Consider the following 12,565-nt stretch of genomic DNA (forward strand, 5'->3'; position numbering starts at 1 on the left):
GGGGAAGGATGGAGAAAAAGGAAAAGAGAAAAAGGCATCAGAACTGACAAGTTTCAGATATTTTGCAGGAATGAACCACTCCCAGAGTTTAGTTTTTGCTAAGTCACCGGGACACAGACACATGCTCAAATCAAACCCCAATAAAGAAATACGGAATGAAAGGTGAAGAAAAGTAAAATACTGTATGTGTTGAAATGAGAGAAAATGATTATTTGCATTTGTGTTTGTTGCGATCCACTTGTCAACAAATTATATATACACAAGTTGAAGGGAAAATATAATATTAATTATATTTAATCATAAGTGAATCATTTTATCATGCAATACATATTTTGAGACAAAATGAGTCAGTGTCCTTTAATGATCTGTGTACTAGCATATGTAAATTCAGTTAATATGTGAGCACTGAAAAATAAAAATAGAATTGTTAAAACTAGTTATTGTGAGAAAAAAAGAAAAGAACTGGTGGAGTGCCAGAGTGTGACCCAAAGAGTTGGAAAGGGCCTGACCAGTATGACCTGGCCATGTGACCAAGCAGGTACAATTTCACTGCCAAATGCATTGTCAACAGCCACATAGGACAGGACTCACTAATATACTAGTACTAATCTTGTGCTTCAGATTAAAAGTGCCATCTATCTTGTAGGGCAACAACAAATAGTTGCCACTAATAATCCTTCTGCTATTAATAACAGTAGCTAATACACCGGAATTAAAACACTTCAGTAATATCAATCGGCATTAAAAAGGCAAAGAGTGAATAGTCTGTTGGCAGAAACTGAAACATCATTACAACTCTATAACCTCTGTAGATGTAAATATTGTTCAGCAACAATCTTAAAATATAGGGGTTAGTCAGAAATGCTCTGCATTTAAAAGGTTGGTCTGATTGGATTGATTTTTGCTCCCCTCTTTTTTTCTTACCATGATTGCCAGTGTGGAGATGGCAACACCTGTGGCTCTTCTGCAGAACTCTGACTTGCATATCAATTGATGCTGGCACCCCTACTGGCTGGGCATGGGCCATTCATCATGACAGAATGGAATATGTTAACACCAGGATTACACTAAATCAGCCTCAGTCCAACTGCAGCCAGCATGGCTACCGATGGCTACATTATAATAATTGTTTTATGAATGGCAAAGGGACAATAAATTACTAATGACCTGCAATAGGCCACACATGTGCTTGTTTGTGTGGCACCTCCTTTATATACGCATATGTTCCTATACATGTCCATGCATATGTGTATCAGTAACAAATTTTTGAAAGCATTCAAAGGGACACGAGCACAAGCACATGAACACACACTAAGTATATACAAACAGGTGAGCTTCTTTTGTATGATAGACAGGAGCCAGTTATATTGTATGTAAACTTTGAACAGCTAAAGAAAGCAGGATTTTTTTCTGCAGACACAGTAAGTGAGAATGACTGAAGTAAAAAAAAATAAAAAATTATAAAGACAGTGTTTTTCTGCCGCCTTACCGTTGCGTGGCGTCCGTTTTCGCCGATCACGGAAGGCTGCTCCAGACTGTAGAGCTTCCATTAGGCTATCCATCACACCAGTTTCATCTCCCTCTGTAAGAGATGACATAATAGAGGCAAAGCTGTTTATAGGACAACATATACGTTAACAGAACAGGACAAGTACATGAATATATACACATGAACACATTTACACTGTTTCAAGGTCTAATTCTAGGCATTCTGGTGTGGAACAATGGATGCCCCTCGAACAACAGGTGCATGAAAAATCACCTTACATCACAGCAAGAGAGTGCCGTTACTCTGAATGAGAAATAAAGAAGTCTTTTAAAGGTCTTGTATGAGTGTTGAGACAGAGGCCTGTCACTCAGGCCTGTCCTTTTTTTTTCAGTAAACAGCTGGGGAGGAGGAAAATACACTAAGAGCTTAGCAACTAATACAGGCAGAGGAGCCTCAGGATGAAAGCATCCACTGATGGTCATTGACAGATATTCTTTCTGTGGCTAACGCAGGGGAGCTAAGTGCTCTTTACAAAGATTTAGTGTGGAGCCGCTCAATACCGGGGCGCTCTATCATTGTTCAGTCAATGACACCGGGACCAGCCTTCGAAAAACATTCCCCCTGCCCACCGTTCCAGCTGTCTTGTGGATCCATGAAACTAGAGAACTGGAGGCACTCGGCATGGCTGAAGAGACAGGTAGGAGACACTTCAAATGCTATGAGGCCAAAAGAATGACACATTGTGCTCAAACTGTGCACATGCAGCACCCTGCTCAATGGAAAAGAGGTTCAAAAATAAGCTTAGGTCCTATATCTGGGTCATCTATCTTTACGCCCCAATACTAATGAGTCAGAGGGGCACCCTTTTTATCATTCTGGTCCAGAACAGACATTATTTAAAAGTAGGATCATTAGGGTGACTTATTGTGGAGCTGGAGACTTGGCCATCAATTCTTTTGCATACATGAGTGAACTAGCTCTTCCCCAATGTTTACTATCAGGGTGCAGGCATCTTGTTCCTCCACTGTGCTTACAGCCACAGCTGAAGGGAAACATTCGAAAATAAGTGGAGACAACTGCTACTTTCAGCACACAGCACTTTTCCCGGACACTGGGGTGATCAATCTTTTGTAACTTGCATGTACTCAATGGGATACGACAGTCAGGCAAATTGAATATATGAACCAAACACGTTGACACTGAATGCCACACGATTAATTTAAGGAAACAAAATGTATTTTGCCATTACAAGAGAAAGTCAGGGCTGCGCATGTTTTTCCCTTCTCCTCCAAACCACCCAACCTGCAATCATTCACACAAGAAGACAGTACAACTAAGAATAGAAACATGTCTTATGTAAATTTAAAAAAAGCAACTCTTCACTTGTACTCACACTAATTTTGCTCTCTCTCTCATTCCTTCTCTTTCTTCCTCAAGTCCTTCCCAAGGGCTACTTTGAAATCAAAGTATCTGTTCCGGCTGTGTGCTGTGCTTAAAAGCAATCCCGATTAAATCAAGCTTAATTAGACCAGCTTTATCAGAACAAAACCAAAGCTGAGCCAAGTAGTGCTTATCTCAAATTGCAGCACTACACCTCAGATAGCAAGCTCATTGGTTTAAAAGGGGAGGCATGGGTTTCATCTGCTGTGGGCCTAAAGAACAATATGGTGAACAACTTGCAGCTACTATAACTGTATCTACTCCCAAGATCTTTAGCTACTCGTTCTTCTTATGTAGGTTAGCAAGGACACATTGTGCCTCTGACAAAAGGCAGAAAGTGTTAAGTGGCAGGTAAACATTTATCTACAACCACCTTGGCATAAGAAACTTTTTGACAGCTCCTTCTTCACTGCCTTCTTCATGGAGACCCAGACATCACAGGGGGCACCTGACACTTTGATCAATTTGTCCTACTTCTAGCTTAACTGTAGCACAATTCATCATTTGTAATGGCCAGGACTTGGGAGCCCTGGTAGACTGGGGTTCAGCGGGATGACTGCAGACACAAAGAACCAAAATGACTAAAATGGGAAACATACTCCCCAGTCACCTCACAGTGCTCAATTAACTATGTCCTATTGGGCCACAGCTTAAACTCGAGCAGGTCTTACCCAGAGCAAGAATTTCTCACAAATGAGCCTTCAGACTATGAAATTATTAACATGTACATATATTTATGTGTACATATTCGAAAAATCTGCAAAGACAAGGTAAGCGTTTAATAGGAAAAAAAAGTTAAACTGAACTATGAATTATATGACTACAGTTACTCTTGTAATCCTCAGAGCAAACTTTTTTCACTACTTATTGCAACATTGCCAACTTAAGCAGACATTTCTGCCTTATTCCTGCAATTCACTCTTGTCTTATTTTGAGCTGTTAAACCTAAGGCAAATTTTCTTCCGCTTCTCATTAACAGCAGTGGTAGATTGCATGCTAGGGAATTACAGAAAAGCTAACCTTTCATGCCCAAAGATCTTTCTCAAGAGGAAAGATCCCCTCTGCTCACAGGAAATTGCTTTCTAAATGGGTTAAGATGGGCTAAGACCCAAGACATTGACAAACCCTTCCAGTGATGAAACACCTTGGTGGGCACCTCAACAGACAGCCCGGGGTCCTTTAATGATCTTATTAAAGCTTGTGGAACTGTGGAACACGGTTGCGGCTTTTGCACTTTCAGGTACTTTCTTAAACAGTTAAACCTTTAAGAGCAGAAATAAAGCTCTATCAAACTCTACCTCCCAGAGAGAGATGGTGTACCTTTTTCATATCTTTCCTTTTGATCCCTGCCTACCTCCAATCCCAAATTCTCCCCCTCCTTTTCCTGAACATCAGGTGGTATCTGGACCCAGAGGCTGTGCCAAATGTAACACTGAGCCCCGGGGATTGGCTCACTCTACAATATATTTACAAGCAGCACTATCACATTTTCTAATTAGGAGGGATAACAAGAGCAATGTGCCCTCAGCAGGATTGGCATAAAAACTTCACACATCAGATTAGTTTTTCCCTAAGAAAAAAAAAGTACCTACAGTAAAACTGGAAGAAAGTGGCTGCAATGTAACATTCAGCAATCCCAGGAGCAGGACATAAAATCGAGTGTCAACAGGAAAGAGAGGGATAGGAAAAGAATAGGCACAGATACTGTAAGTGTCACTATTGGGGAACGAAGATATAAAGAAAAGAAAGCAGGAGGAGGTAGAATGCAGAGACAAAGAAGTGGGAGAGCGAGAGAGAGAGAGAGCACAGGAGGCAGCAAGGGAGAAAAGTGAAGAGGGTTCCTGTTGGCGCAGCAGTGCATGTGGAGGAGTGGGATACTGAGAGGGACTAGTGGAGCGAAGCAAGACACAAGGTCGTAAAATACCTTCCTGGATACTTGACGGCCTGAGCCCTGTGACATTTAATTATTTCTAAAACATACACTGCAGTATGCAAGCACAGGCACACAGAGCCTCACCTAAAGCTGCCAGGACATTTTTAGTGATACAAACACATGTTATATTTAAGAGTACTGGCTCCACTTAACTAATCTAAATTCATGGTGCAGATTTCTCAGATGACAAGTGAGTATAAATTTGACAAACAAAGACAGCAAGAGGACGGGATAGATAGTTAGAAGAAAGGAAGTAAAGAGCGTAGTTCAGCTAATGTCAGCAGGATGACCTATGCTCATGGCTGCTCATGGCAAGATCAGTTAGAGGAGACAAAGGGATCTTGCCAAGTCTTTCAGAAAACCAATGCATCATTGATGCCTCCATATAAACTCTTAATCCTCAGTCAAGGATCAATTAGGAATAAAAAAATAAGCCTACATTATGCAAAAACATCTAATTTGTTTGTTTTCTACCAATTAAAATCAGTCATCTACAAAATTCAAAATATGTACAAAACTGCAAAATAAAAGAACAGCTGTCGCCTCAAAAACATGACAATGCTTTTCACGGAATCATCGAAGCAGAAAACCTTGTGTGAATTTGAATGAAACGCTGGGCTCTCTTTTAAACACCAAAGGCATGGCATTCCTATAATTATGCAGCAGTGTCAACAAACTCTCTTCATAAATTCAATTTGCTATCTGTCATCTCCTGCATGTTGTGCTGGGGAGAAAAAACATAGTGGATCGATCGAGAACTCAATTTCCGATGGCTCAAATGCAGCCCTCATGATTCATGGGGGAAAAGAGAGACAAATAATTCTTTGAATTTTAAAAAGCTTCTGTCTGGTATGTGTTGGTTTTTAATATAATGGCAAATTATGACATCCTATATGCCACGAGTGAAACTGGTAGCAACGGTGGCATGTTAACTGAAAAGATAAACAGCGAAAGCATACAAAATGATGACATTTATCATAGTCACATGTTTTAATCAATCACATCTACATATCCTCTGAATTTATATAAGCATAGCACTCTCCTCCCTAACCAAATTAGAGTGTTGGACATGAGGAACATCAGGCATAGGAGAGATGTCTATTATCCACTACCATCCACTATCCTTCCAGTAGCCAATCCCTGAGTCTAATTTGCACTGTAATGAGATCTAATGAGAGCTTACAGGCCTTGTGCTTGATGAATTGAAACCACTGTGAAAGAGGAACACAGTGAGAGTTTAACCTCACCCCAGTCGCCCTCCATGACTCCAGTGGATAAGATGAGAAAGAACAGGAAGAATGAAGAGGAGAGCAACAACTCGCTCCCAGTTTTTTTTTTTTTTTTTTTTTGCTTGCTGCGGATTGTTTTTGAACACATTTGAGCCCATCTGTTCCCCCACAGAAAGTCACTTGTGCAATTAACCTGGACCATTAGCCGTGAAACAAAGGCCTCAGTGGAGGGAGGAAGGTGCTGCTTTATGGCCAGGTGGAAAGGCAACAGCCACACTTTCTTTTAATCTCATCTCTCTTGTTCTACTCTCACTTGTATGCACCTGGTTTTGTGTTACTTTCACACCTGAATTCTGGCTTAGCTACCTACACATACACAACCACCTGCATTACTCAGCACCCCCCTCCTTTTAGCGCTCTGCTGTCTACTCTCCTACTGTCTGGCTTTGAGCAAAGTCACCCCTTCCCCTCGCCCTCCTTCCCTGCAGTCGCAGTAGCTCCTAAGACCCAGGCAGCCAGAGACCATTACTGCCACAGAGAACACAAGTGCCTGAAGGACAGCAGTCGTGCACCTGTTTGATGTCTTTCCTTTGTTTTTCCCTCTATTCCTTCTCCCTGCATCTCCCTGCAGTCCAACCACCCAACCCTGACAAAAGCTTTGACACAATGACCCAAGAAACATTTCAGACAGTCCCCAGTCTTTAATTTGTAGGTATGTGTGTGTGCATGTTTAGTAGTCCACTTGTGAAACGAGGAGGAAAAGGGGGAGAGGAAGGGTAAAATGGCTAATAAAAAAGACAGATTTGCCTGCTGATTAATCTGGATAGTTTTACTGTAACAATTTGATGACCAAACCCTCTCATGTCCTCCCTAACTCAATTAGGGATGCTCCCGCAACCCTCCACTCCAGGGAGAATTGCAGTGTAGCTACTACTTTGCTCATGCTGTGAGCCCCTGTGTGGCGCCAGGGTCAGCAGGAGGGAGGAAGGGAAAATGTGGAGAGAGGGAAGAATGTTCTCAAGATGGGAAGGGTGGGTGGAAGGTGAGAGGTGTATTGTGTTTGACATGCATGTAGTAGAGTGTTGGAGCTAGGCTGGCCTGGTCACTGCGGGCCTGATCCCATAGCCTGAAAGAGAGAGAGATGTCCTGACTGCAAGAGACTGGGAGAAACGTGGAGAGAAGTTGGATGTCGACAAGGGAGAGATGAAAGTGGATTAGTCGCCGTGGCGATTTGCATTCTGTGGTGGAACGAAAGCCCCTGTGATGCCCCGAATAGCTGGATTCATGAATAAGTAAACAAACAAAAACAAAAATAAACCCTCCATCTGGATGGATGCTGCCAGGGCCCAAGTGAGAAACAGTAGGGGGGAGGTTGGGAGATGGGAAGGGCGAAGAGAGATGCTTGCAACATAGCAGTCACCACACTCTGCTTCCTCCACTATCATTTACTTCTATGCCTGCGGGCCCCCCCCAGTTACCATATTGCTATCACTATCAATCCACTGCTTTTGGCTAGTTTGCCCAGTAACACCATCAACACACAAGGGAGAGCTCCAACCAAACACTGACAGATGTTAAGTTGACATACTTTCTCTGAGCCACATGGGGTCAACATGTCAGGGTGCCAGGAGGGCCATGGAAGCCTGTCCTCACAGAAGAGTAGACCACTACTGCCCCTTTTCCATAGGCTTGGTATTACTGAATTTAGCAATATGCTATACCTTGACCCATGTGCATTTTCTCTGTGACCTCACAGCAAGGGATAACTGTTGATGGTGTCTGCTGATAAGCTAGCTATCACTGTAAACCGATCAAAATATGTTTCTATGTCAACTTCCAGTAGTTTTGCTGCACCTAAGTAACGCATTCCAACACATTACACAAGCTAACAACATCTTTTACTGTGCTGTTGGCCGCAGGGACAAGAACAGCCTTTAACTATTAGTGCCAATGCCAACATCATCATGGTTGCTTGTGTATATGGCAAGGCATCATAACAGTGCAAAGCAGTGTTAATACCAGGGTCACATAAATGAATCAGGTTATTAATATGAAAGGGACATCAATGGGACTTTGGAATGCATTAGTATATTGAGATGCTATAAACATTTTGGGTTTCCTCCATCTAGCACAGTGTAGATTCCCAATTTTAAACGAATGGCACATTTGGATCGTGGAGTTTTGGAATCCAGATCAAGATAACATCTGAACCAAACCCCACATGGGCTGTTTGCATCAGTGAAAGGCGGTGCTGTCTGGGGAAGTTAAATGGATTTGACAATGGGATTTGATGGTCTTTGTAGTGAGGGTAATTAGGTTTGATTGACTGTAAAGTGACTGTTGAGGTCCAGATCTGGGAGGGGAAATGATCAGACACTTGAACCACCCACAAATTAATGAGATTCAACTGTGCCTGAGCTAATTTCACTAAGGAGAAGAACATTTACGAAAGCAATGAGAGAGGGAAAAGTACAAGGCAGGGTAAGCATAGTGAGTATGTGTGTGTGACACACTGAAAGAGAGACACACAGGGACACAGAGGGAATTAGAGAGAACAAACAGGAAAGACAGAGATATCTGATGCATGTCTCACTTCCTTGATTGTGGCCTTAACTAAATTAAGTTAAAGATAAAAGTGATTAAAAGCTTTAAGGTGCAATCTAATCTGTGTCTTCTGTCTTTGTCCTGATACAAAAGAAGCTGCCACAAAATAAAATCAAGTAATATAGTAAAGTATAGTATAGTATAGTATAGTATAGTATAGTATAGTATAGTATAGTATAGATAATCAAATTTACAATTTATTGCAATAAGACAGACTAAAATGTAGGACTATTCCCTGGTGTTGCCTTCAATTGCTAATGAACAATGGCATTTATCATAGGATATTAAAGTGCTTCATATGAAGCCGGGCTTGTTTTCCTAATGCTGACATTTATTTATAGATGTGCACCTTAAATATTATAATCTGAGAGGATGAGTACTCACCCTCACTTACAAAATGTAATTTTGCATTCAATCAGACACATTTAATCCTTGCATGTCATTTGTTTATGCGTAATTCTCCTTTTCTACATATCACTATTCATGGTACTTGCTACTATAGGCGTTAGTTGAGATGCAGTGAGCCATATTCTGTGTGCCATCATCGCCTTGAGGCAGATTCTGATTTCGACTGGCGATATAGCACAATCTAATATGCTGTTATTTATTAGAATGGGTGTATGACAGCAGATAATCCGCGTGCCCTTGTTCCTGTCTTTCAAGGTAATGATGGAATTCACCAATCCATACTCAGAGGAGTTTCAGAGCATGTCTTGCACTTCCTGCACTCTAGATCAACACAGCTCAAATGCAAAGTCAAAGAAAAAAGAAAAAAAAGGCAATTTGCCCAGAGTTTGGTATTAAATTCCATATGCAGATGTGGTAAAAGATCCTTCATTTTTATCACTCTTCAGAAACTACACACATTTAACCAGACATGGGAGCAATCAGTGGCATGACAAAGAAATGACACTTTAGGGAATAAACAGGCAGCAAATTCAGAAGCCTTATACCATATATCATCATTACATTCTGGAAAGGTCTGTCCTTGTTCGTTACAGTCCATATCAAATATGAAGGTCAGCTTTAGCTCCCTAATACTGGCTTCATTTCCCAAGCTAAGCTGCAGAATAGTGAGAATCTCTTTCAGAAACGTTTCTTATCTACTTGGGTTTCTGACCTTGACGTCTCTACAAGCTATCTCACCTGGTAATATTGTTTGCCACATCTGCTGTGCTGTGGAGACACTATGCAAACTTAGAGAGCTAACCTGTCCACCCCACCGCTGCCTGTCAGTGCTTGTCTATGATCACCTCACTGGCACTGCTGCGACGCAGGTATGCACTGGCCTACCGGCAGCTGTCAGTGTCACACAAAGCCATCAATCCACATCTCCGCCACTGTCATTCCTGACAGGGCTCCGCCAGCCACAACCAGTCAGCCAGCTGCACAAAAACATGTCAATTTAGTTTAGCATGCCACACTAATAGATTCTTGAATTTGAAAAAAAATGTGCTTCGGTAAACAAAATAAGAAAAATACTTTCTCAACTTTGTCTTTAAGGAAAACTGCAAGAAGAGGAAGAAATCTTATCTTAATGTTCTCCATAAGCCTAACAAATGCTACATGTGTCTTGTCTAAAATCCACTTTAAAAGTCAATCTGTATTAGGATGTAGAGTGATGGTGAGGCATATGCAGAATACTGACATGTACAAAAAAAATTAAAGCCTACAAACACTGCAGTCTGAAATCCAGTCAAAGCCCACACTAACTTATTTTGCTCGTATTTAATAAATGGAATGTTTTTTTTGAAACAAACCCATTTTTATTTATGTAAACATATACTAGTTCATCCTCAAAGTGTGAAAGGTTGACAAGGAGGATGCATAAATAGAAGCTGCAGGCCCATCATTGTCAACATGCCAACTGCTCTCTGCAGAGAATCATAGAGACATGGAGACCTCATTCTAGCAGGCCTAGCAGGCTGAACAGAAAAAAGCCTTTGGAAAAGAAGGAAAGGAGGACACACAATAATTGTAAAATGTATTGAAAATGAAAAAGATATGGAACCACCATTCGAGGATCAGCTCATAATTAACAATAAACCATCCGCTGCAAGCAGGTTTTAAAACTATTGGCCATCTTGCTTAATATCTGTGACTGTGTCCCTTAAAATCATTCAGAATTATGTCTATTACTAATGGGCTCTGTAATTTTAAAACATAGTGATGGAATATGTGGTATACACAACTTCTAGCTGTCGTGTGAGGAAAGATAACTTTATTTAAGATTGTAATAATGTGTGTTCAATAGTTGTATTAGCAATACACAGTGAAAAAAAAAGAAATACAATTTTTTTTCCATTTTAATATTCCAACCGAGCAACGCGATGTATAGGTCTGCATTCTGCTGGCGTCTGCAAGCTGTTGCTGGAATGGATGGATGAGGGTGAGTCGGCTCTAATTTATATAGTAAAAAAAATGATCACTTTGCAGGTAAAACTTAATCACAAAGACAGCATCTGTGGAGCCTCTGCCTTTGTTTTGAGGGTTTTGATAATACTATCTAGAAGAATTTCAGTAATTGATTTTCGAAAAAGTTAGTTTTCAAATCAGATCATTCTATTTTGAGACCTAAGATTACCTAGGAAAAGTGTTTCTTATACATTAGTCCAGTTGGATTACACTTCAACTGAGTCAACTGAGATAGCAGGCCGTTGGTCGACTCATAAAAAGGTCTTGTAAAGCTTGAAGGCTACAACCAATATGCTCCTACACTTGATGGTCCTCAGACTGGCAATAAAAATGTTTTTCAGAGGCTCATATGGGGAGTGGGACTGTTACACAAGCTACTGCAACTATTCACATACTGAAAACCATACTACATAAAGTAGGTCTGTGAAAGGTTGACAGAAAACATGTAAAACACAAAGTTCTTCACCATTTCTCTGTGCCACCTGGGAGAAATGCCTGGACTAAATAAAATGTTCAAATAACTTTTTTTTTGTTCCTGGTGGTTTGTTTATTACTATGCGCCCTATGCCAAGCTGCATTGTGCTCAAAGCGGCATGTGCGCTTTCCGGCTCTGTTCAAAGCTTAGTGGATTTGACTAGGGTACACAGTTGACATGTGGGTGCAGACACTTGCCCCAGATGGGGGCACTGACCCTGGTGATGCCAGCCGAGTAGGCGGCCACAGGGGCCTGCTAGTCCACACAAATGCCTTGGAGAAAGAAAGTCCAGATGCTCTACCATGCTCTGGCTCTTGACACTCTCGACATGTTGCTTGTGACATTGTTTTATAGGCCACAATAAAATATATCCTGCTGTGATGAACCATCGTCCCCTGTTTTAGACAGAAGCATTAGTTTGGGTTTATTCTACAGTGATCAACTGTTATTTCCAGTGAAGTAAAGCAATTTTGTAAATGTTGAACATCTGGTCAGTTCAAGAGAGTATGGAAATCCACTTAGAGCAAATTAAAACAAATGGGGTGACTCGGTAATGATTTCATAAGCAATTAGGATTCCTAATACTTCACAAGGAAAACACGTTTAGCTCTGCACTTGTCTCATCTATCAATCATGCTTGTTGAAGAAGTGTGCATGTCAGATAGCATAATCTCAAGTTTTATCAACAGGGACATGGGGAAAAAATATTTTTTTTCTAATCAGCTTCCTAAAAGCATTTGTCTGTTTCCCCTCCCCCATCCTGGTGCCATCCTGGCAAAAGCTAAATGAATTAAACTCTCATTAAATATGCATTTCATTGTTAATCATTTGCAAGCGGAGAGGATTAGGTCACAATTTGTGAAATGACAAAAAAAATCAATCCTATCTTAAAAATAGCCTCTTGAAATTGCATTAAACACAATACTATGATCCATCAGTCAGTATTTTAAACAATAAAATTAATAAATCAGTTAATCTAT

General features: G+C 40.8%; 1 protein-coding gene across 6 annotated transcripts in view; it reads right to left on the bottom strand.

Moving 5' to 3' along the window:
• The window catches only part of diaph2 (diaphanous-related formin 2), a 370,496-nt gene that overhangs the window by 51,959 nt on the left and 305,972 nt on the right, over positions 1–12,565 (bottom strand). For all 6 annotated transcript variants that reach the window (XM_087171766.1, XM_087171765.1, XM_087171767.1 and 3 more), the window contains one exon: positions 1,490–1,582. In XM_087171766.1, the coding sequence (XP_087027892.1) occupies positions 1,490–1,582 (93 nt within the window). The remainder of the gene's footprint in view (positions 1–1,489; positions 1,583–12,565) is intronic.

The sequence above is a fragment of the Seriola lalandi genome, unplaced genomic scaffold, assembly GCF_002814215.2.
Source record: "Seriola lalandi dorsalis isolate HSWRI2012SDOR001 ecotype SW California unplaced genomic scaffold, Sedor1 jcf7180002054972, whole genome shotgun sequence".
In the NCBI taxonomy this organism is placed as follows: Eukaryota; Metazoa; Chordata; class Actinopteri; order Carangiformes; family Carangidae; genus Seriola; species Seriola lalandi.